Source organism: Denticeps clupeoides, chromosome 5, assembly GCF_900700375.1.
Source record: "Denticeps clupeoides chromosome 5, fDenClu1.1, whole genome shotgun sequence".
NCBI lineage: Eukaryota > Metazoa > Chordata > Actinopteri > Clupeiformes > Denticipitidae > Denticeps > Denticeps clupeoides.
The window spans coordinates 27,862,964-27,887,922 of NC_041711.1; the positions used below are offsets into that span (position 1 = coordinate 27,862,964).

A 24,959-nucleotide genomic window follows, 5' to 3' on the forward strand; every position below is an offset into this window, starting at 1 on the left:
AATGCGTCCTGTGTGGGACTGACCTGTGACTTGGACGTTGAGTTCATCCGAGCCTGAGACATTCGCTGTGTAAAAATGGAGACAGTGCATGGATCTGAAAAGCTGCTTGACCGAAACCCATAACAACAGATCCAGAGTCTGCAGGGTGTTTTATGAAAAATTCATTCACCTCACAGTAACACATTAGTAGGAAGAATTTACGGCCTGATTGGTTTTATTGAGGTTTTTCACCTTGAATTAATCCCCCCCCCCATATAACATGGACTGGTGGTGATTTAACAATCAGAAACGGTCCAGAAGAGCGTGATTGTCTGGAAGTGCCCCCTGTGTCACCTGGTTTGAATAGCGTCCTGCCAGAGCCGTGATTGAGCCGCCGACCCCGGCACAGTTTAATGAGCCGCGATGGCAGATCCAACGATTAAACCAGGCGTCTCGGAGGGCCGAGGATAAGTCTGCACTCCCCACGTCCACCTGCTAATCTCCTGCGCAAACACATGCTGCCACGAGCCTCTCATCTGCATGGCTGTGTGTGTGTGTGTGTGTGTGTTTGCCGACGGCACGAAGAAAACAGCTTTTCCATGCCACTCACCGCCATGTCAGGCAAACCCCAGAATTAATAAGAGGCATTATGGATTTTGCATATAAACGATGCGTCCTGCTCCCGGATAGCATCAAGCTGAGGCGTGTGAGTGTGTGTGGCTCTGATTGCAAGGACGCGACTCCGCCACTGGCAGTGGGGGCCGGGCCCTGGTCCGGCATTTTCCGCCTCTCCGTCCTCTTGACATTTTTAACATTTGAAAATCACATTCGAGGAAATAAGAAACGTGCCGGGCATCTTAAGTGTGATTTGGGCGTGTACTGCGCGTGATAGTTTAACATCACATGACTCGGCGCAGAATCCATTCCGCTCGGCCCAAACCCCCCCCCCAACATCACAGAATTTCGGCCGATAAGAAGCTTTTAGGTAAAGCCCTCGGGATAACAGCCTCACAAAACTTTTAATCTGGTGTCGTGTTTCAAGCGTCTTCAAAAAAACCCCAAAAAAACGAGGCTTCGCACCGCTCCGTCCGAAGGTAATACTCCCCTTTACTTTCACTTACAGATGAACAAATGCAAATGTTTCCATGCTGTGCAGTGACCGCGTCTCACGCTTACTCACTGTGTATGTGATCAAAACACACACGCACACACACACGCAGAGGTACGTACGTTAATATAACACTGCGGCTGTAAACAGGGAGAGCCGGGGTACTTGGAAGCAGACGTCACCGATACAAGTAATAACCGGCGTGGCTGTTTGGGATGATTAAACTGGCGGCAGCAGGCGGTTTATTAGGCTCCGGACGTAATGTTCTCTGATATTGTTCTTTTATATAGGGCCATACATTTCTAATTACGCCGCAATGAGCGGGCGTGAGAAATGAGCCGTGACATAGAACCAGTGGCACATATCATATCAGAGGATGAATAACCAAAAAGGCGAGAAATTAAAACCAGGCCGGTGATTACAAATGCTCAGTGTTCTACGGATGAACGTCCCGACACATTCGGCCGCGGTCGTGGCCGGTCGTGTCTCATCGACAGTGTGTGTGCTAAAGACCGACAAACACACACATAAACAGGCAGAGTTGGGCTTGCACGGTGTGACACACAAAAGGCGGGTGGGAAGGATGGGCATGGAGTGGGTGTGTGAGGAGGGGAAGAGGAGAGAGATGCTTTCATCTGAGGGCCCCGTGCAGGATTAATGCGCTCTCCGGGATGAATTGTCGCAGGCCGCGCCGGCGCACGCCGCATCTTTCATCCGGGGAGGACAGCCCATTTCAAGCGGCTTTTGTGAAAAATAACAGACAGGGACGACTATATTTAGAGGGACGGCCTCCGGAGATCTCCCCCCCACTCTCCCGCCTCAGAGCCCGCGGGGTGCGGGATTTCGCCGAGAGCAACGCCCACCTTGCATATCATTAACACATTTACATTTACATTTACAGCATTTATCAGACGCCCTTATCCAGAGTAACTTACAATCAGTAGTTACGGGGACAGTCCCCCTGGAGCAACTCAGGGTTAAGTGTCTTGCTCAGGGACACAATGGTAGTAAGTGGGATTTGAACCTGGGTTTCCTGGTTCACAGGCAAGTGTCTTACCCACCAGGCTACTAGCACCCAAACACCCTGAGACGCCCCAGGAAGCGAGCATGTTGTGGGGCGGAGGCGAGCGAAGACAGGGCCTAGCGCAGCTGCACTTTCCTTCAACCAGGACCACGAGCGATAAGATCTCTTTCTCTCTCGCTGAAAGACTGGTCCTGTTATATTTCCACTCTTCTCAGAATCCGCTGGCGTCATCACTCCACGAACATTCAGGAACGACATGCTCGGCGACACGCTGCATTCTTCACGTTCCGCCACCGGTTATGGATTCTGGCCACTTCAAGTGTAATTAGATTTTTTTATTTTTTTTTTCCTGCGTGAATTCATAAGTCACCTTGAATACTCTGGTTATGGAGTCGGGTCCCTGGAACTGATGCACAACTTTCAGCTGCGGAATAATCCCGCCTTCAGACGTTCGAGGCTGGCCTGCAGATAAGCTCCAGTTATTAATACCATCTCTACTCTCTCTAGTTCTTTCAGCCTCTGATGTGGTCCCAGAAATGTTGGGTTCGGTCACCATCAGCGCTGCGCGATAAATAAATTCACGTCCACGCGCTTCCAAACCCCACACTTACCGTCCTTCCCCACCAGGAAATCCAGGTGGCGGTACGTGTAGGCCACGCCCGTCTTGGTCTCCACCTGTGGCCTCTTGAGGGTGGAGTAGATCTTCCCTGGGCTGCTGTCCTCCGACTGACGGAGCTTTCGCAGTCCGCATCCCATCGTCCCCTCGGTGTGTCTGGGCCTGGTGGCACAAGAGGTGGGGAGAGACGTCAGCAGAGGAACACTCAACATTTACATTTACGGCATTTATCAGATGCGACTTACAATCAGTAGTTACAGGGACAGTCCCCCCCTGGAGTAATTTAGGGTTAAGTGTCTTGCTCAGGGACACATTTACATTTACAGCATTTATCAGATGCCCTTATCCAGAGCGACTTACAACCAGTAGTTACAGGGACAGTCCCCCCCTGGAGTAATTTAGGGTTAAGTGTCTTGCTCAGGGACACATTTACATTTACATTTACAGCATTTATCAGACGCCCTTATCCAGAGCGACTTACAACCAGTAGTTACAGGGACAGTCCCCCCCTGGAGCAACTTAAGGTTAAGTGTCTTGCTCAGGGACACAATGGTAGTAAGTGGGATTTGAACCCGGGTCTTCTGGTTCATAGGCAGTGTGAGTGTGTCACCCACCAGGCCACTACCACCCGACATCATGTCCCTGGTTCGATGGAACCTGCTTTCTTATTGACTGCTTACCACGGGCCACATGCCTCTGTGTGAGTGTGTGTGTGGTTGAGACTCTGAGACATCTGACTCACAGCCACCCTTTGGAGGGACAATAAAGCGCGCAGCGGATAAGTGCTGCCGCCAAATAAAGAGATGACGGTGCCGTAAAAAGCAGCTTTATTTTGCCCGTCCTCCGGTGGCATTAACGCGGTCGAGCGGGCCTCCGCGACGGGGCCCCATTGTGCGCGGCGGCCGGGGGGGCGGGGCGGCCACGTCATCACGTACGCGCGCGACCGGCGGCCTAACGAGGTGAGCGGCGCGGTGACGCGCCTTTAATTAGACGCCGGGCGCGAGGCGGGACGCGCGCGCGGCCGTCGTCATGAGAACCGACGGCCGCCATTCGTTAACCGAGCCACGCCGAGCGGGGACAGAGGGCCCTGTCGGCGGCTGGCGACCCGGTCAAGGTGCCGCGGGGATCTTTCCGAGTCCCCCCTGACGCGCTGCGGGAAATAAAAACGTCGTCTCGGCCTGTGAATTGGCGGCCCCTCGTATCTTCTCGGCTCTTTGGAGGTATGAACGCAGCTTCTCCTGCAGACGTGACGCCTGTTAAACTGTCACCAGGGGCGTTCTTGAAAGAGCCTCTAAATTTGTTCCGTCATCAAAGACAAAGGGGACGGTTCTGGAGCTGAAGTGCCGAAAGTAACACTTGATGGGGTTTTTTTTTTTTTTCCAGCGTTCTAGACACCTTCTCTCCAGGGGCCGTGTAATCTACAGGAGTGGGAGAACTTAGAAGAAAGGCCGTGAAAGAGGAAGACGAGGCTCCGCCGAGGCCTTCGTTTATTTGCATGGAGACGGCGGGGAGGTGAAGTGGGGCGCTGGTATTTTTAGGTGTTTAGGAGTTCTCAGCGACTGTTTCCTCCCAAACGTCTTCGCTCCGCGGTTCTTACTGGCAGCTCTGCGCTCTTTTCCCCTGGACGGGTGAACAAGTGCAGCTGGCAAACTCCAGCCCCAGCGCTAAAAACCCACCGTACACCGACGCGGTGCTCCGGAGTAGGGTGGGACCTGGAGATATGGGGAACTGCAAAGCCCTCGTCGGTTCCCCCAGGATCTCGCAATGTTGCGGTCACAGCAAATGGACGCCAATAGAGACGTCCCTTGAGCCAAACGTGGACAAGCGCGTTCCTCGGTTCCTGGCTGAGAAGATGGCGGCATCAACTGGTGACCCGTGCACGTGTGCTGCGTTCTGGTCCCCAGACGATATCTGAAAGCAGTACGCAACACGAGTGGCTAATTTAATGTGGCCGAATGTCGGCGTAGTAAAAACACAGTCGTGGCTTGACCCACAGCACCACAGACTGACCCATATTTCCTACTGATGGGACTGACCCCCCCACCCCCCCCACCCCCCCTGCTGCTTACATTCCACGTGCCCATGTGACCCCGTGTTCTGCTGTCCCCTGAACTGTTTTTAAAAATGTACACGTGAAAGTGGCGCGCTGTAACCTGCTTTATTGCATTTATTACCCAATAAATGTTTTTTTTTCCTTCTTCTTTCAGAAACGCTGCCATGAAATCCCCAGCCACCCTCCCAAAAAGCCGGTGAGATCCTGGAGGGACTTGCAGGTGGAACATCAGGTAAAATCTGCTCGGGCTGGGGCTGTTCCAGCTTTCTGCTCTGTGGGTTCGGGGAGTATTTAATGAGTCCCAGGTTGCTTCACGGTGGTAAAAAGAAAGCACCCGCCACAGGAAGAGGCTGTATAACAATAGGTGTTTGTCTGAAGCTCTGTAGCACGCAGCTTGCTCAGCAAAGAGTTGGACAAAATACGCCCACTCCCCAACATCGCCGAGGCGGAAACGGTCAACCACGAAGGGGGAGAACGCGTGAGCGTGAAGCCTGCGAACCCTGGACTGTGCCACCCTGACCCGCGACCCACGAGTGACAAACAAAGCCGCACTGCACACGGCGCAGTTTCCTGCCCTGCGTTGGCTCCGAACTGGGGGGGACTTCCCACGTTTGCCGCTCCCCGCTTCCCGTCTGCCGCGAAACCCCGTGAGCACGTCCTTTTACCTGGGTGGGGACGTGGGAGTGGGAGTGAGGGTGTCTGTGAGAGGAAGATCTCTCGCTGGAATCAAGCAGATAAAAGCCGAGCCTAAAGCCGGGGTTCAGAGTTTTAAGGTGCGTTTAACCGGAGACGTGCTTCGGGGCTTTATAGGGAGTCTCTCTCTCTCTCTCTCTCTCTCTTTTTAGCAGCTCGGCCGTGGGTGGGCGGGTGGGGTGCATTTAGCCTCCTGTTCAGCACGGAGCCGGAGAGCACGTCCGTTCACCGTTTCAAGGCCTCGGCACAGACCGCCACGCGCCGCAGACACGCCGGATGGGATTGCCATGGGAACCAGCCCCCTTGACGACGAATCGGGGAGAATAAAGGGTGCCAATCTTTCTTATGCCGTTGCCATCGTCCCTCTCTGCAGCCCGGTCTGCCCCTTTCATTTTCTCTGAAGCACCTTTTTTTTTTTTTTTTTTTTTAAACGTACAGTATTTATCCTTTTTCTATTATTTTTTTTCCTGTCTCCTGCTGGGCAAATAAATTATTGAGGCATTTAAAAAAATAAAAAAAAAATCTGTGATTATAAGGGTCATATTTTTTCGTGATGAAAGTCAGCATATGTTGAAGATGCGTCTGATCTTAATTTTGCCTGAGGACACTGGGCGGCAGCTTCTTTTTCCCCAAAAAGAATATTGACACGTCCTCCTTGAACATTGCCGGATCAATAGCAGAGCAATTTTCTTGACTACCCATTAGAACAAGAGTCGATATTGCTTCAAGAAATACCCCCAGGTTTAAGTGTGACATATCGGAACCCATGTTCTGGTCCATTTTTCGTAGTCTTTTAATTCAAATTAAGGGAACGCAAAGGGGCTTAAGTCAATTGATCCATGATTAACTAAAAACGGAGTAAACTAAAGGAATCGGTGAGTTCACCGTTTCTCTCCAGGCGCCGATTAAGGCGCCGTGAAGAGGAAACAGTTGTAAAGTGTGTGTTTCTAATGAAGGTTCACATGTCCAATAGCACTCGTATCATCCCCACCGGATCTAACTGGCCGCCACAGCGAACACATGATGGACAGCTGTGTGCCACTGGAGCCACGAGGCGACCGGTCTGGCCGGTGGCGCTAACGTCACCGTGATAGATGTAGCTGTTGCTCACGAGTAGATGGGCTCGGTGGCAGAAGTGGCGTTCTGGGTGGGATTCCTCAGTGACGGCGGCGCGGCCAGGAGCTGATTAGCGGCTCTTCAGCGTGTCCCCCAGCACCCTGACCCCATTACACGCCCCCCCCTCCCCTTGCGGTGCACGACGCAGTCCGGTAGTTGTGCTCTGCTTTTCTCGCACCCCTTCAGCACCGCTGGTTTGGGGTTTTGTGAACGCGGCGCTCTGGTGGAGTTTCCCGTAGAAGAGCTCACAACTGTGGCAAAGTTAAAGTAGCTTGTGGCACGACGGCTCATTCATTCAGTGAAGCCGTGAAATCCACTGTCTTGATTGCGTGTGAGAGAGAAAGAGGTAGATTACCTGTTGGCCGAAAGCGATGTTCAGCTGGTCCTCTTAAGTTCTGCTGAGGAGGTCAGGAGTGGACGTCTGGACCCGCTCTCTGGACAGAGACATCAATGGCGTCAGGACGGCGTGCAAATCCTCCGCAATTCCTCTCTGAAGTTGAGCCGCAGTAATAAGAATGGAGGCGTTTGGCGAAAGAAAGAAAGGGGAGCGGGGGAAAACGCAGCCTGAAATCCAACCCGGATCCGTCCCCCTGTCCTCGCGGCGGCGGCGGCTAACGGAGCGCAGCAGACACTCTTCGCCTGCTGGTGTTTAGGTCATTCTGAAAGTATGTCTCTGCAATGTTCTGCAAGCTCAGGAAAACCACATCCTCTGACATATCTACCTCCTCTCTCTCCTGCTGGGCTCGCTCGCCCCCTCGCTCACTCCCCGCCCCCCCCTCTCTTTCTCTGTTCTTGTTTTTTTACTCCCGGTCTTCTCCGCGATTGTCTGGAACGGCACGCCGGTCTGACCCAGACGCCGCTCAGCCCCTCCACCCTCCTTCACTCCAGCAGCCGCTACAGTTCCACTCCGCTGACTGAAGAATCCATCTGAGGAGGAGGCAGGGGGAGAGGGACAATGAGAGAGAGAGGGAGGTGGGGGGGCGTAAATGCCGAAATGAGGGAGGAGGAGGAGGAGGTGGGGAGAAGGGTGGGTGAAAAGGAACTAAAAAAAAAAAAAAAAAAAAAAGTATTGGAAAATACATGTAGAGAGAAGCTGAAGCAATCAGAGGAGGTGGGGAGGAACCCCGGGAGATTCAGCTGGGCTCTCAGACTGGCCACGCCACCTAGACCGCTTGTGGGTGTGGGTGAGAGGTCAGTCGGGCGGGGTGTCTGGGTGTCTGCACTAATATGTGGTAAACTGTATTTTTTATAAGGCCCAGATGAGACCCCCCACAGTGGAATATGCATTATTCACTGCAATCTGTGGACATGGGCCACCAGCTCCAGGGACCCGCCACCCCACCCTCCCCTGCTCCCCATCCACTTGGTCTGCACTGTTTTCCACAACCACGGAGGAGAGCAAGACTCATCAGCAGATGTTTCAAAAGATATCTTCACTTGCTGAGAGCAACATTTTGACTTTGAAATGAGATTCTCAGAGGAATAGAGCTCAAAACTGCTGACTTCAACTTCATAATGCAGAAGGTCTTCATAAAGGCACAAGAGGTTCTCTCTGAATTTGCCTCCGGGAGTGATTGTATGTCCATGTGGCATATTTTTTTTTCCAGACATTTCAGCTCGACCATTCATCTTCTTCTTCACAGTGGTGGCCTGTCAGACTCCACCAGAGGCCACAAATTAATGATGGCTCACATAAAAACAGGACCCCGTCCTCACTTTCATGCGACTCCTACCCCACTTGCGGAGGTCAGGCTCTGAATGTGGAGAAAATTCTGTGGACCCTTAAGACCCATCCACCTGCTGTGCATCTTGTCCATCCACCAATTTAGTTAGGAAATGATACACAGCAGTCGATCTGACTGACAAGATCCTGGTGTTATCCTCCTCATTACTATTTAATTAAAGTCAAATCTGCCAGAACCAGCAGGAGCCAATCCCTTTCCTTCACTGACGCGAGGTGTGATCCTATGGCTGGTCTAATTAGTGTCTTGGACTACCTAACACCGATTAGAGATTTTATGCATAAATGACACACTGCAGCCTCGGCCAGCACCTGAGTGACAACATAGTAACATGGAAAAAAACAAATCTCCATATCGAAACTGCAGGCTGCCCTGAAGGACCACGGCAGTGGTTTCAAAGAACACATTTATATATCTCAGAGTCAACAGGGTGTATGTTTAGAATGAGATATGGATGCGGGCTGAAATGCATATTAATGTATACAGGGTCACAGTGTTTGTTAAGTTCATATCAGGCTACGGCCACGAACTTTGTCTTGAAGAAGCTAAAATAGTTATCTCAGTAGCTTAATGACCTAGGAAATGTGAATTTCTGTAACTCTGGACAGGACATCTCCTTTTACATGACGTCAAATACCACAGACAATGCCATTTAACACCTGTCACAGCCAAGGATGTCTGCTGACAAGGTGAAAACATCATCTCTAAATAGCATGTTATGTAATTTCTAAGGCTGAGACGCCCCCAAGTGTTGAAACATGGAAAATACTATATCATATATATCATGTGATCAGCACTTTTAGTTATTCTTTACCACTTATCTTACCTGAAAGTGAAAGAAAATGCCTGTATAGATTGTTTATAAAAAACAGTCATGTCTTACTGACGTCCTTTTTGGACTGAAATACCTCTTTAATGTTTTAATGCTCCATTTTGCACAGCGGTATTTGTGCTATCTTTACTTTGCACCTTCATTATTCATTTCACTTGTTTAGTGCTGTCTGTCTTGTTTCCTTCGTGGTTTCTTTGCCTTAAATGTTATTCTTGCACTGCCTGTGTCTCATGTTTGCACTTTATGTAGCCCAGTTTGTCGATGTCAGTACGTAACTTAATGTTGTTTAAATGTTGCGTGTAGAACCAGGTCTGGAGAAACGTTCTTTTGGTTCACCATGTACTGTCTAACATGTATGTAGCAAAAATGACAATAAAGCTCACTTGTTCTTCTACTTAAGAAGTACACCTGCAAGTGTGACCAGACTTGTAGAAACTGTGAGACAATGTGCAAGCTTGTATGGCAGAGTAAGAGGAAGAGATCTGAGAAGCCTGATGACACCAAAGTTGTCATCAGTGACTGCAGTGACCACATATTGCTTCAGGACCGATCACACAGGAAGGGCACAGCTCCTGGGCATCTATGGGATTACTTCAAATGGCTGAATTGGATGACCGTATGTCATGCTTTTATCGTCTTGCCCCCTCCAACTCGCTTTACAGTAAATTTCTCTTCTCTCTGCAGCAGCTGTTTTTTCTTCTGGTACTCAGAAATGTGAGTCCATTAGCCCAGTTTTGGCATCTCATCACAGTGGAATTCAGATTTCTACCTTTGGTCTTTGTAAGTCCTCCATCATACCTGTCTGAGTTGCTGGTCCCATGTACAGTTGTGGCCAAAAGTTTTCAGAATGACAAATACTGGTTTTCTCAAACTTTGCTTCTTAAGTGATTTTAGATATTTTTGTCAGTTGTTTCTGTGGTGTACTGAAGTAAAATTACAAGCATTTTTTAAGTTTCAAAGACTTTATTGACAATTACATCCATTTTTATGCAAAGAGTCAAGTTTTGCAGTGTTGGCCAAAGGTTTTTTCAAGACCTCTGCAATTTGTGCTGACATGCTGTCAATCAACTTCTGAATGAAATCCTGACTGATGGCAACCCATTCCTTCATAATCAGTGCTTGGAGTTGGTCAGTATTTGGGGGTTTCTCTTTGCCCTCTTGAGGATAGACCTTCAGTTCTCAATTGGATTGAGGAGTTTCCTGGCTGTGGATCCAAAATTTCAATGTTTTGTTCCCCGAGCCACTTAATTATCACTTTGGCCTTTTAGCACGGTGCTCAATCATGCTGGAAAAGGCATTGTTCTTCACCAAACTGTTCTTGGATGGTTGGGAGAAGTTGCTGTCGAAGGATGTTTTGGTACCATTCTTTATTCATGGCTGTGTTCTTATTCAAAAAAAAGTGAGCCCACTCCCTTGGATGAGAATCAGCCCCACACATGAATGGTCTCAAGATGCTTTACTGTTTATGATACAGGACTGATCCTTACCTTTACCCCAGACAATCATTTTTCCAGATGCTCCAAATGATCGGAAAGGGGCTTCATCAGAGATAATTACCCCAGTCCTCAGCAGTCCAATCGCTGTACTTTTTGCAGAATATCAGTCTGACTATGATGTTTTTCTTGGAGAGATGTGGCTTCTTTGCTGCTCTTGTTGACATCAGGCCATCCTCCAAAAGACCTCTCCTCACTGTGTGTGCAAATACACTCACACCGGCCTGCTGCTATTCCTGAGCAAGCTCTGCACAGGTGGAACCCCAATTCTGCAACTGCTTATCTTTATGAGATGGTCCCAGTGCTTGCTGGACTTTCGTGGGCACCCTGAAACCTTCTTCACAACACTTGAACCTCTCTCCTTGAAGCTTTTGATGATCCAAAAATGTTTGATTTAGGTGCAATCTTAGTAGCAACAATATCCTTGCTGTGAAGCCCTTTTTATGCGACACAATGATGACTGCACATGTTTTTTTCCTGATTTCAAGCATCACCCTCCTTTTTATAGCATCCAGCCTGCTATTGTAACTCAGTCAGCATGACAGAATGATCTCCCGCCTTCTGCTCGTCCACACTCTCACTGGTTAATGAGAGGATCATGAAATGGTCTGAGCAGCTCCTTTTGTGGCAGGGCTGAGATGCAGTGTAATTTTTTATTTTTATTTTTTACAAGTTCATTTTTTATGGCAAATAGGGACTTCATGTGATCACCAGCACACCCACTTTGTTTCTTTGAACAGCTATTGTTGGGGGTGCCAAAGTCCAGTAGGAAAACCAGGGTTGATCGTGCCTTTGCAATCTCGCCAGCAAATTGATGGTTTATTCTATATTCTAACTTTTGAAATGAGGTCAATGTCATCAACTCAAATTTATAATCTACAACTTAAAAACCCCTGTTTCCATCGCTTTTAACAGTTTATTAATCATTTGATCAAATTTACTTGTTGGAGCTTTCAGGATCAAAATGTCAAATTATGACAAAAATTAATGCAACAAGATTTGTAGAACTGAAGGTCCATATACTTCACATTACCCACTAACACAACCAAGTAGTTCCCAAAAATGTTAGATTTTATAATTCAGTTGGACATTATATTCAGTACTTTGTCACTCTAAATACACAGTGGTTACATGAAGTAGTTCCACAGGCTGTGAATACCTTCTTAACACATCAGAATGGCATCATTTCTATAACTATTTAACTTTCTATTGATCTGGAAAATCTTGTAATATAAATATTTACATTACCATACACAGTTAAGTCACATTGTGGGCACCACATATCACTTGAATGATGACGTTTTGTTATGTTCACTGAATTTCAAATATGACTGGTTAACACACAGAGGAGGGGCATCATACAATGACCACATCCTTCTGTGAAATTGTGCAATAATCCTTGTGAAAACAGTTTAAGAGACCTACTTAATGTACAGTTGGCTCCATACTTTCAGAGTAATAACTCCCACAACAAAGGAAAGTCAATAAATATATAATTATAAGTGCTCAAGGCTGCCAGCTGACCATCACTTTTTGAGACCTTCCCAGTTTTTGTATCATAGAACAGTGTACACAGTGCAGATCCTACACCCACCACCTAAAGTCACATGTGACTTAATTATATCAGAGGAGGTGCTATTGTCGTGCTATAATAATAAAGCAAGAAATCTTTATTTATACAGGACCATATAAATTGGGAGCAACCCATCCTCTGGTAAAACACTTGACATTTCAGCACTCTGGAGCAGGTACGTTTACCTTGTGTCTTGCATCTATTATGTGGTATATAATATATGGTGCGCATATAAATGCACATTTATTATAATTATAATTTATTTTAGGTACAATATATAAAAAACACCTTAATACCCTTTAATCAGTCTTGTTTTTCCCAAAGCTTAGCAAGATCTTGATCACAATGCTCCTGTTGTTGTCCATCACACTATTTCACATGTGCACTGCTTGCAATGTGGTAAGTGTTTATATGTACACTAAATTGCCATTATGATTTTAAACAGAAGTATTTGCATTTTTTAAAAAGCCATGCTCTTGGGTTTTATAAAACTTCTAATGCATCAGCAGTTAAACATTAAAATGATCTTTGAAAGGTTTTCAAATAAGGCTTATTCTGGCAACAAAAAGAAACAAGGTCAGTTGCATATAATAATTTCTTTTTCTTTTATGATCTCCCCATGATGTCCACAGCCATGTGAGTAAATATATAATACATTTTATTGTTTATTTTATTCTTTTTTAAAAAATGATTAAATTCCATTCAAATTTGAATGGTCCAGTTTTCCAAATTAAACCAAGAGGAACAGCTGAAAATTATTTCATACCATTTCATGATATTAGTACCACAGTCCCTCTGGGAAACTGTATCAATCCAATGATGTATTTTGTGAACAGACATGTGCACGAATGAGACTGCTACTCAGCAGGAGATTGTGGACCAGCACAATAACTTCAGAAGAGTAGTGAAACCTTCAGCAAGCAACATGCTTAAAATGGTACTATTCTTATTATTATTTGATGTTTTTTTAGAGAAGAGCTAGATAATTATTATTGTCTTTATGTCTTCTTTATCTGATTTCTTTATTTCATTGGCAGACCTGGAGCCAGACTGTAGCAGACAGTGCTCAGCAATGGGTAAACCAATGTCAACTGACCCATGGTCCAGTCAGCAGCCGTATGGTTGGAGGTATGTCATTCTTTGTTAGCTCAGAATCATATTTAGTAGCAGGTATGTTAACACATATACACAATACAGTAAAATGTACTAACCAATACCAAAAACAAGATAGTTATGATCTTAGAAAAAAATATAGATGTTATAAAAGGAGAGAAACATTGAAATGATACAACCAATAAATTTGTATATTCTGGAATTAGACCAAATTAGTACTAGTCAAAAAACAAAATAATTTTAACACTGTTAACAGCTATTAATGTGGGCTGCTGGCCAGCTCTAGTGTGTTTGACTTGAATTGTTTGCCAGAGGGGTGGAGCTGAAAAACAAGCTTACGGGCTTTTCAGGGTATTTTTCTGCATTTTTCCTGGTTCTTGAAGTCTAAAGTTCCTGGAGGGAGAGCAGTGGAGCACCAATGATTTTTCTTGATGTCATTGTTTCTTGATGTTGGTGTCTGTTAACATTTCTTCTGCGCTTGCTGGTGAACAGGTTACCAGTGCGGTGAGAACTTGTTCTTGGCTTCAAAGCCGTATTCATGGACAGAGGTGATCACAGCATGGCACAGTGAAGTCCAAAACTATCATTTCCCCACTGGATCCACAAATGGCCAGCCAATTGGACATTACACACAGGTACTTACAAAAAGTGGAGAACGAACATTCGTGTAATGCATGAACAGACGTGGACAAAGTGCAGCCATGTTTATTCCTTTCTCCAGGTTGTGTGGTATAGCTCCTATCAAGTCGGCTGTGGTGCGGCCCAGTGTGGAAACTTGTACTTCTACGGCTGCCAGTACTTCAGAGCGTACGTCTGCGCTGATCACTTTCATTAAGGAATATCACAAATATCACTAAATTAAACTTTTCCCCTGTTTTTAGAGGGAATTTTAAAGGCATTGCACCCTACACAGCGGGAGAACCTTGTGCCGAGTGTCCAAATTCCTGTGAGGATAATCTATGCAGTGAGTGCTTCAACAGCAACAAATATATACATTTAATAACTTCAACTTTCCTTGTCTACGTGATGTTAAGAATACACCACTCTTCTAAAATCTCTTCTCTGTTCACTTTAGCTAATCCTTGTCCCTACATCAACAAGTACCTCAACTGCCCAGCCTTAAAACGGCAAGGAGGGTGTGGCAATTACTTTGTGAGGACCTGGTGCCCGGCCCTCTGTGAGTGCACAGACAAAATCATCCCAATTTCGAGGAAATAATGACTGTCTTGCAGTAAAACAGCAAGTGAGATTAATTGACATTTTATGACTGTACTGCTTTTACTTTAAATGTGTATGTAGGAACGACATTCATCTTGAACATAAAGCAATGCATTATATATCAAAGCTTTCATGTCCTGTAAAAACTGGAGGACTGAGTCACAGTTTCAGCTAATTGTGTGGCCTGGTTTATGGCAAAAAAAGCTGTATTGTAGATATTACATAGAACATTGAATGCATATAATCTTGCCATGGCCTAGTCTGTTATTCTGAAATGGTACAGTTCACATGTAATTATCTTTGTGTGTGTGTTTTATTTTTTGTACACAAAGCATGTGGGTGAAAAATAAAGAACAGGTGCATGTAATTAAAACCCTTCCAAAAGTGAAAGTAAAGTGATTGTCATTGTGAAACACTGCAGCACAGCACAGCACACGGTGCCACAATGAAATGTCCTCTACTTTTAACCCATCACCCTTGGTGAGCAGTGGGCAGCCATGACTGAGCAGTGTGTGGGGACGGTACATTGCTCAGTGGCACCTTGGTGGCGTGGGATTTGAACCAGCCACCTTCTGTTTACGGGACCTTTTCCTTACCCGCTGCCCTTCACAAGTTTCATAAATACAGTTTTCAGAAAGGTCCCATGATCTGCAAACAAAATGAATTGTATTCACAAATGAAACTTGATACAGAACAAAATGTACAAGACAGCAGGTGGTGCCAGAATGTGTTAGTAGCCTAGTGGGTACGACACATGTCTCTAGGGTTAGGGACATCAAAGACACAGGTTCCAGCCCCACTTATTTACTGAGCAAGACACTTAACCCTAAGTTGCTCCAGTGAGACTGTCCCTGTAACCTCTGATTGTAAGCTATGGATATATGCTGTAAATGAATTTATGAAGTTCTGACTTCATACATGTTAGAGGTGTAAATCCTGGACAGAGGTTCGGGTTTTTTCCTCAGCGAAAAAAAGGGCTGCTGCTCCAGTATGGAAATAAAAGGGAAGAGATGCAATCGCATAAATAGGCAGCATGGAATTATGGGACATTAAGTCCTAGGTAAAGCAATGATAAAACAAAAGTAAAGCACGTATTCTTGTGTAATTATATACAAAGAACATATGTACAAATATATACCTGTTACAGCTATAGACTCCCCCCCGGTACGCAGGATGTAAGTCATGCATAAACCAGTACATAAACTACCCATCCAAGCACATCTACAGACTTTGTGGGGCAGTGGTGGCCTAGTGGTTAAGGATGCAGCCCTGTAATCAGAAGGTTGCAGGTTCGAAATCCTGATCAAAAGTACCGTCCCCACACACTGCTCCCCGGGTGACAAAAGCAGTGGACACATTTCATTGTGTCACCGTGTGCTGTGCTAAAGTGTATCACAACGACAAACTTATGTTCTGCAGACAAGAAATCAGTGCAGACCAATACTAATGGAGCTAATACTCTTCAAAGCCCCCTCTAGGGGGCTCATCTGTCACATGATATTACTGATGAAACGTTTTTCCATGTTGACCCAGAAGAAACCCTGTCGAGCAAGAGCAAGTGTTCTTGTTAACCCTTGGTGGCCTGCCAGTACCTCAGACTTTAAAGATTCAGGTGCCATAAACTAAAATCTCCCCTTCCTCATCATGGGGTCACCCGTCACTCGATACAAGATGTCATTCTAAAATATGAATTTATCCCACTGCCTCAAGACCCTCAGAGTCTGGATGGACTCATTTCAAAGTTCACATTTATGTTTCCTTTTCACAAAATGAATCACCTCCCAGCACTGGATCCAAACACTGCTGTGACCGCAGATCAGCCAATGACATGGGTTGGAATGTTTCGTTGTCACAAGGAATGATATCAGTGAGTGCAGCAATAGAAAGTGTCATGAAGGGAAACAGTCTAAACTATTATGTGCAACAGTGGCCAAAAGTTTTTTAGAATTACACAAATACTGTTTTTCATATATGCTTTCATTTTTATTATGGCAATTTGTATATACTCCAGAATTACATTTACATTTATGGCATTTATCAGACTCCCTTATCCAGAGCGACTTACAATCAGTAGTTACAGGGACAGTCCCCCTGGAGCAACTCAGGGTTAAGTGTCTTGCTCAGGGACACAATGGTAGTAAGTGGGGTTTGAACCTGGGTCTTTGTGGTCCATAGGTGAGTGTGTTACCCACTAGGCTACTACCACCTACCACCCAGAATGTTATTGAAAAGTGATTAGATGAATTGCAGAGTCTCTCTTTGCCATTAAAATGACCTTAATCCTCCCCAAAAAAATTCCAATGCATTTCAGCCCTGCTGGAGGATTTGCTGAGATCATTACAGTTTTCCTCTTGTTAACACAGGTGAGAGTGTTAACAAGCACAAGGCTGTAGATCATTCAGTCACAAGCTTCAAGGAGAGAGGTTCAAGTGTTGTGAAGAAGGCTTCAGGGTGCCCAAGAAAGTCCAGAAAGTGCCAGGACCGTCTTCTAAAGATGATTCCGATGCGGGATCGAGGTACCACCGGTGCAGAGCCTACTCAGGAATGGCAGCAGGCAGGTGTGAATGCAGCTGCATCCTTAGTGAGGCAAAGACCTTTGGCGGATGGCCTGGTGTCAAGAAGGGCAGCAAAGAAGTGACTTCTCTCCAGTTTAACCTATTCCCAGTCCACAAGAGAAAGTTTTTCTCTAAAACTTCTCTAAAATCTCTATGGGATCTGGCCTTGTGTCCAGATCCCATTGCGTTTCAGGGGACCCAGAATGGTTATTGTCTGAAACGGGTTCCAGAGTGAATTTCTCTTTTTGCCGTCTCTATGTGGACAACAATTTTTGTAAAAAAAAAACACATATATATTACGTAACTCATCAATCTGCCATCTGTGAAGGCAGAAGCAGGGCCTTCCTTCAACATAAAACCAGCACCGATCAAATATTCAACTTTGGCTGTGTCAAATAAAAAAAAAAAATCTGAGAAAGCACATTTACATAAGTATTCACAGATTTTGCCATGAACCTCAAATTTGAGCTCAGGTGCATCATGTTTCCCCTGATAATCCTTGATGTTTCTGTGAAACATCGTGTGCCAAGCTTGTGGCATCATATTCAAAAAGATTTGAGGCTGTAATTGTGCCAAATGTGCATCGTCTCCACACACTGCTCCTCGGGCTGCCCACTGCTCACCAAGGGTGATGGTTAAAAGCAGAGGACACATTTTGTTGTGTCACCGTGTGCTGTGCTGCAGTGTATCACAATGACTTTCACTTCACTTCAAATTCTGAGGAAAAAAGCATTTAATCCATTTTGTAACATAACAAAGGCTGTAACATAACAAAATGTGGAAAAAGTGATGATCTGCGAAAACTTTCCGGATGCACTTTATATGTTTATTGTATAGAATATGTTTAATTGTACATAGTATAAAGTGGCTACCAGTATAATCCCATTTAAAACAGCTGTGATGGATCATGTGTAGCACCCCTACACTGTACCATTTCCTGGACAGAGGGTGTCCAGGAATCATGTACATGATACAGGCCAAAAGTTTGGACACACCTTCTCATTCAATTTGTTTTCTTTATTTTCATGACCATTTACACTGGTAGATTCTCATTCACAACTATGAATGAACACATGTGGAGTTATGTACTTAACAAAAAGTGGAGACCTGGCCTCCACAGTCACCGGACCTGAACCCAGTCGAGATGGTTTGGGGTGAGCTGGACCGCAGAGTGAAGGCAAAGGGGCCAACAAGTGCTAAACATCTCTGGGAACTCCTTCAAGACTGTTGGAAAAGCATTTCAGGTGACGACCTCTTGAAGCTCATCGAGAGAATGCCAAGAGTGTGCAAAGCAGTAATCAGAGTAAAGGGCGGCTATTTTAAAGAAACTAGAATATAAAACATGTTTTCAGTTATTTCACCTTTTTTTGTTAAGGACATAACTCCACATGTGTTCATTCATAGTTTTGATGCCTTCAGTGAGAATCTGCCAACGTAAATGGTCATGAAAATAAAGAAAACACATTGAATGAGAAGGTGTGTCCAAACTTTGGGCCTGTACTGTACTTCGATATCTACAGTGTTTTCAACACCAATTGGCTCCTACTATGAGAGACAAGCTGACAGAGATGAGTGCGGTCTAATATCTGATCTCCTGGATTATTGACTACCTCATAGGGAGACCACAGTTTGTCAGGCTAAAAGACTTCTATTGTGAAATTGTGGTCTGAAGCACTAGGTCTTCTCAGGGTAGTGTGCTTTCTCTTTATAAGAAACAACTAAAACAAAGTGTATCCCTTTGTTACCTGTACATAAAAACAGAAAAAGTATTGTATAGTCATGCAGCGTAGGAGAGCTGTCCTTGACTAGAGTGGTCTGACTTTCCGCCTCACTGATGGGGTCCTGACAGTTCAACTTTATTGTGAAGCGCACAGTGTGGAGATCATTGTAATACAATTTTTTTTTTATATACCATCCTGGGTGACAGCGTAAAAAGCGGCGTTGAGGGTGTGTTCCCTAATACCACTTTTATGCCACTTGCTCACGAGCATTACATTGCGAACCTGATGATTATTGCCACTGGCGGCTTGCATATATTACCGTATGGGCTTGCCTGTGTGCTGGTTTAGGGATAAGTGGACGCAATCAGACTTGATTGTTTTTTATTTAAACCTGATTTTTTTTTACGTTTACCATGCATTTTGCAACTATCTTGTGGCATATAAAATATGGTGTTGCACCATTCTGTACAATGTAAAAAACAAGATCATTCCTGTTTCATTTACAGACAACATTATAGATATTATGTAATGAGAAAACACATTAAAATTCTACAAGCAATAACATCTGTATATTTTGGAATGTATGAGATTAGACCAAATTAGTACTAGTCAAAGAAACAAAAGGACTTTTAACATTACAGGTCATGGGGGCTGCAGGTCAGCGCTATTTTTTTGGTGTTGTTTGTCAGAAGGGTGGTTACAGGTTTCTGAGTGGATACTTCTGCCCTTTTCCCGGATCTTGAAATGTAAAAATCCTGGAGGCAGGGCAGTGACTCACCAACATTTTTATTTGTTAAATATGTCAAACGACATGAATATTTATTGGACTGCCACGGTCCTAAACATATGTAACTATTACATAGGCAATACCATGCCTACCTTGTTTTAGGCTTCTGTTGGTGTCTGTTAACATTTCTGCTGCTCTTGCTGGTGAACAGGTTACCAGTGCGGTGAGAACTTGTTCTTGGCTTCAAAGCCGTGTTCATGGACAGAGGTGATCACAGCATGGAACAGTGAAGTTCCCAATTATCAGTGTGAGGTGGGACAATTGGACACAGGCACACAATTACACACAGGTACTTACAAAAAGTGGCGTAATAATTTTGTGTAATGCATGCATTGAGAACAGCCGTGGACAAAATGCAGCCATGTTTCTTTCTTTCAACAGGTTTTGTGGTATAGCTCCTATCAAGTCTGCTGTAGTGCGGCCCAGTGTGACTTAATTATGTCAGAGGAGCTGCTATTGATAGTCGTGCTATAATAATAAAGCAAGAAATATTTCTGATACCCAATTTATTTATACAGGACCATATAAATTGTGAGCAACCCATCCTCTGGTAAAAAACTTGACATTTCAGCAGGTAAGTGTACCTTGTGTCGTGCAACTATTATGTGGTATATAATATATGGTGTTGCACATATAAATGCAAATATATATTATTTTCTAAGATTCAATATATAAAAACATCTTTATACCCTTTAATCAGTCTTGTCTTTACCAAAGCATAGCAGGATCTTGATCACGATGCTCCTGTTGTTGTCCATCACACTATTTCACATGTGCACTGCTTGCAAAGTGGTAAGTGTTTTACATGTACAATAAATTGCCGTTATGATTTTAAACAGAAGTATTTGTATTTTTTAAAAAAGTCTTGCTCTTGGGTTTTATAAAACGTCTAATGCATCAGTTGTCCTAATGCATCAATTAAAACTTTCAAGAATTTATTTGAAACATGCGTTATCATAATGAATCATTAATTTTAAACAAAACATTTAGCATTTCGAATTTTCAAAAAGTTTTCAACAAAGGCTTATTCTGGCAACAAAAACAAACAAGGTCAGTTGCATATAATAATTTCTTTTTCTTTTATGATCTCCCTATGTTGTCCACAGCCAGGTGAGTAAATATTAAGTTAATTTTATTATTTATTTTATTATTTTTAAGATTATTCAATTCCATTCAAATTTGAATGGACCAGTTGTCCAAAAGCACTTCTGTGCTGAGATCATCAAACCAGAGGAACAACTGAAAAATTCTCCAAAATACAATTTCATGATGTTAGTACCACAGTCCCTCTGGGAAACTGTATCAATCAGATGATAAGCATGTATTTTGTGAACAGACATGTGCACGAATGAGACTGCTACTCAGCAGGAGATTGTGGACCAGCACAATAACTTCAGAAGAGTAGTGAAACCTTCAGCAAGCAATATGCTTAAAATGGTACTATTCTTATTATTATTTGATGTTTTTTTTTTTTTTTTAGATAAGTGCTAGATAATTATTATTGTTTTTATGTCTTCTTTATCTGATTTCTTTATTTCATTGGCAGACCTGGAGCCAGACTGTAGCAGACAGTGCTCAGCAATGGGTAAACCAATGTCAACTGACCCATGGTCCAGTCAGCAGCCGTATGGTTGGAGGTATGTCAGTCTTTGTTAGCTCAGAATCATATTTAGTAGCAGGTATGTTAACACATATACACAATACAGTAAAATGTACTAACCAATACCAAAAACAAGATAATTATGATTTTAGACAAAAATTTAGATGTTATATAATGAAAAAACAAAAAGGAGAGAAACATTGAAATGTTACAACCAATAAATTTGTATATTCTGGAATTAGACCAATTTAGTACTAGTCAAAAAACAAAAGTAATTTTAACACTATTAACAGCTATTAATGTGGGCTGCTGGCCAGCTCTAGTGTGTTTGACTTGAATTGTTTGCCAGAGGGGTGGAGCTGAAAAACAAGCTTACGGGCATTTCAGGGTATTTTTCTGCACTTTTCCTGGTTCTTGAAGTCTCAAGTTCCTGGAGGGAGAGCAGTGGAGCACCAATGATTTTTCTTGATGTCATTGTTTCTTGATGTCATTATTGATGTCATTGTTATTTATTTTGCTGCCATGGTCCTGTATATATGTAACTATTCTGTTGGTGTCTGTTAACATTTCTTCTGCGCTTGCTGGTGAACAGGTTACCAGTGCGGTGAAAACTTGTTCTTGGCTTCAAAGCCATATTCATGGACAGAGGTGATCACAGCATGGCACAGTGAAGTCCAAAACTATCATTTCCCCACTGGATCCACAAATGGCCGGCCAATTGGACATTACACACAGGTACTTACAAAAAGTGGAGAACGAACGTTCGTGTAATGCATGAACAGCCGTGGACAAAGTGCAGCCATGTTTATTCCTTTCTCCAGGTTGTGTGGTATAGTTCCTATCAAGTCGGCTGTGGTGCGGCCCAGTGTGGAAACTTGTACTTCTACGGCTGCCAGTACTTCAGAGCGTATGTCTGCGGTGATCTCTTTCATTACGAAATATCACAAATATCACAATCTACAACTTTCTCCCTGTTTTTAGAGGGAACTTTAAAGGCATTGCACCCTACACAGCGGGAGAACCTTGTGCCAAGTGTCCAAATTCCTGCGAGGATAATCTATGCAGTGAGTGCTTCAACAGACATAAATAAGTACATTTAATAAACTTTCACTGTGTAAGAAATGTTAAGAATGTAACGTTCCTCTAAAATCTCTTCTCTGTTCACTTTAGCTAATCCTTGTCCCTACATCAACAAGTACATCAACTGCCCCGCCTTAAAACGGCAGGGAGGGTGTGGCAATTACTTTGTGAGGACCTGGTGCCCGGCCCTCTGTGAGTGCACAGACAAAATCATCCCAATTTCGAGGAAATGATGACTGTCTTGCAGTAAAACAGCCAGTGAGATTAATTGACATTTTATGACTGTACTGCTTTTACTTTAAGTGTGTATGCAGGAACGACATTCATCTTGAACATAAAGCAATGCATTATATATCAAAGCTTTCATGTCCTGTAAAAACTGGAGGACTGAGTCAGTTTCAGCTAATTGTTTGGCCTTGTTAATGGCAAAAAAAGCTGTATTCTAAAAATATTCTTTTAAAATGATACAGTTCACATGTAATGAACTTTTTATTGCATCTCACAAATTAATAAATAAAATTTAAATAATTGTGTGTGTGTTTAATTTTTTGTACACAAAGCACAAAAGTGAAAGTAAAGTGATTGTCATTGTGAAACACTGAAGCACAGCACATGGTGACACAACGAAATATGTCCACTGCTTTTAACCATGAGCAGTGGGCAGCCATGACAGGCGCCCGGGGAGCAGTGTGTGGGCATGGTACTTTGCTCAGTGTCACCTTGGTGGTGTGGGATTTGAACCAGCCACCTTCTGTTTATGGCATGTCCCCCGGGCGTGCAAATAAAAATGGTACATGAAAGGGGAGAAGAAGTCCATAAGGACGAGTGGCGGCTGTCCTGCACTGGCGGCTTCAGGCCCGAGCCAAAGCACGGCTCATCCGTGGGGTACCGGCATCCTGTCCGCCGTCCACAGTTCCCACCACTCCGTCAGTCTCCGGCACGCCCCTCTGGGCAGTCCTCCGCTTTCCTCATCTCGGTTAGCGCCGGAAGCCCCCGAACTGCGTGCCCGGTCTCCTCGACCCCACGGTAGCTTTTGTAGGCCGCTGAAAGTCTGTCAGGCTTGGGGAAACGATAAAAAGATGGCATGAATCTTGGCAGGGAACTGGCGATTACCGGAGGCTAGTCGGTGGAATCCGGAAGAGACGGCGGCGTCGGGGGACCTCCATACATGGAACCTTGGAATACCATCAGACATGGAACTATGGTGCAGGCGTCCTCCCGACGAACCATGACTCTTTGGGTCTCCGCGGGGCGGTGTGGGCTGCATCCAAATATGGTTGGGTCATTCTGTCACGAAGGCTGGACACGGCGAGGAAGGAGGACGCATACACATGACGTCATGGGACAGGGGTTTAATGCATAGTAGACTAGATAAGGGAAACATCACCAGACAATGACCCAACGATGAACAGACACAACAGGGCAGCTTTATATACTCATATAATTATACACAGGTGAACACGATCAGAGAACATTGCACAAGACTAACATGAAACTCAGGTCCGACCTCCGGACCTGGAGTAAACCCCTGCTGGTCCGGATCATGACAGGTGGCTATTTTGAAGAAACTAGAATATAGTTTCCTGGACATTTTTTCAGTTAGTTCACCTTTTTGTGTTAAGTACATAACTCCACACGTGTTCTGTCCTGATCCGGTCTGGCAGGGGTTACTCCGGGTCCGGAGTGCGGTACACATTCACCATGTTATCGGATGTCTCTTCGCTCATTAAGCCCAGGTTTCGTGACGTCGTGCAAATGTGTCCTTCCTTGTCATCTCACCTGCCTCGCCATGCCAGATAGTTGACACATTCATGGTTTTGATTCCTTCAGTGAGAATCTATGTAATTGGTCATGAAAATAAAGAAAACACATTGAGAAGGTGTGTCCAAACTTTTGGCCTGTACTGTATACATTTAATAACTTTCCTTGCCTACGTGATGTTAAGAATACACCACTAGCTAATCCTTGTCCCTACATCGACATGTACCTCAACAATTCTAATCTTTTGTGCTCTATATACCACAATGGATTTGAAACCAGCTTTAATTTGCTAGTATTTACATTCAAATCAGGTTAATGGTGTAGGAATTCCAACAAGGTTTTAAGTTTTGGTTTGAAAAAAAAAAACCTGCCAAAACTTCACAAACAAATATTTTTCCCAAATGTCCTATGATCCTATTATCAAACAAAATAAATGGTATTCACAATTGAAACTCTATCTGGAAATATGCACACCATGCTTCACAAATGCTCTTGTGCTCTTACACAAAAGCTGTCTGTTTAGCAAATACAAAAGACTGCTATCAAATAAAAACAGTGCGGCTCGCAAATGAAAAAATGCAACTCATACAAATAAAGGAGGGCTTCCACAAATCTGAAAAAATAGTAAAAGTGTCTGTGCCACTGGTTTTACATGTACAACACACAGCAGTGCAAGTTCAGAGCAACACATCACACAAATAGGCTGAGTTCCAAGACTAAAATCATAACACGTGCATTCTTGAGAAACCAGAAGAGACCGTTTCGTGGCAATCATTACAGATTACTGATGTTTCCTTTCTTGCCCCATGGTGCCTCTGCTGCGTGGGATGGAGACTGGGGCTATTATGGCTTGTGGCAGGATGAGGTCCTTTTCATTTCTCCCGAACGGGTGTCT

At 44.4% G+C, this 24,959-nt stretch overlaps 3 protein-coding genes across 5 annotated transcripts in view; 2 read left to right on the forward strand and 1 right to left on the reverse strand.

Annotated features, from left to right (window-relative positions):
• rftn1b (raftlin, lipid raft linker 1b) overlaps positions 1-7,495 on the reverse strand; it is a 45,855-nt gene extending 38,360 nt beyond the window's left edge. Inside the window, exons 1-3 of one of the 3 annotated variants that reach the window (XM_028981034.1) lie at positions 6,945-7,494; positions 4,404-4,638; positions 2,723-2,889 (exon numbers count right to left, since the gene is read on the reverse strand). In XM_028981034.1, the coding sequence (XP_028836867.1) occupies positions 2,723-2,867 (145 nt within the window). In that variant the 5' untranslated portion in view covers positions 2,868-2,889; positions 4,404-4,638; positions 6,945-7,494. Of the gene's footprint in view, positions 1-2,722; positions 2,890-4,403; positions 4,639-6,944 lie in introns of all 3 variants that reach the window. The other 2 variants (XM_028981035.1, XM_028981033.1) reach the window with 2 other exon arrangements.
• Positions 7,496-13,067: 5,572 nt separating this feature from the next.
• Positions 13,068-14,560, forward strand: LOC114790824 (cysteine-rich venom protein ENH1-like). The gene is made up of 6 exons (XM_028981202.1): positions 13,068-13,166; positions 13,267-13,357; positions 13,835-13,977; positions 14,064-14,149; positions 14,224-14,306; positions 14,418-14,560. The coding sequence occupies exons 1-6, from the start codon at positions 13,068-13,070 to the stop codon at positions 14,558-14,560; spliced, it is 645 nt and encodes a 214-aa protein (XP_028837035.1).
• Positions 14,561-20,961: 6,401 nt separating this feature from the next.
• LOC114790856 (cysteine-rich venom protein ENH1-like) lies at positions 20,962-22,643 on the forward strand. The gene is made up of 6 exons (XM_028981256.1): positions 20,962-21,060; positions 21,170-21,260; positions 21,816-21,958; positions 22,045-22,130; positions 22,205-22,287; positions 22,394-22,643. Exons 1-6 carry the CDS (start codon positions 20,962-20,964, stop codon positions 22,534-22,536), a joined length of 645 nt encoding a protein of 214 aa, XP_028837089.1. The 3' UTR covers positions 22,537-22,643.
• The last annotated feature ends 2,316 nt before the right edge of the window (positions 22,644-24,959 follow it).

Bases quoted from the DNA above. Each gene is read 5' to 3' on its own strand.
- LOC114790824 (XM_028981202.1), top strand. From the start codon at position 13,068: ATGTGCACGAATGAGACTGCTACTCAGCAGGAGATTGTGGACCAGCAC. The intron at 13,358-13,834 runs GTATGTCATTCT...GCTGGTGAACAG, and splicing joins CAGCAGCCGTATGGTTGGAG to GTTACCAGTGCGGTGAGAAC. The intron at 14,150-14,223 runs GTACGTCTGCGC...CCCTGTTTTTAG, and splicing joins GGCTGCCAGTACTTCAGAGC to AGGGAATTTTAAAGGCATTG.
- LOC114790856 (XM_028981256.1), top strand. From the start codon at position 20,962: ATGTGCACGAATGAGACTGCTACTCAGCAGGAGATTGTGGACCAGCAC. The intron at 21,959-22,044 runs GTACTTACAAAA...TCCTTTCTCCAG, and splicing joins CAATTGGACATTACACACAG to GTTGTGTGGTATAGTTCCTA. The intron at 22,131-22,204 runs GTATGTCTGCGG...CCCTGTTTTTAG, and splicing joins GGCTGCCAGTACTTCAGAGC to AGGGAACTTTAAAGGCATTG.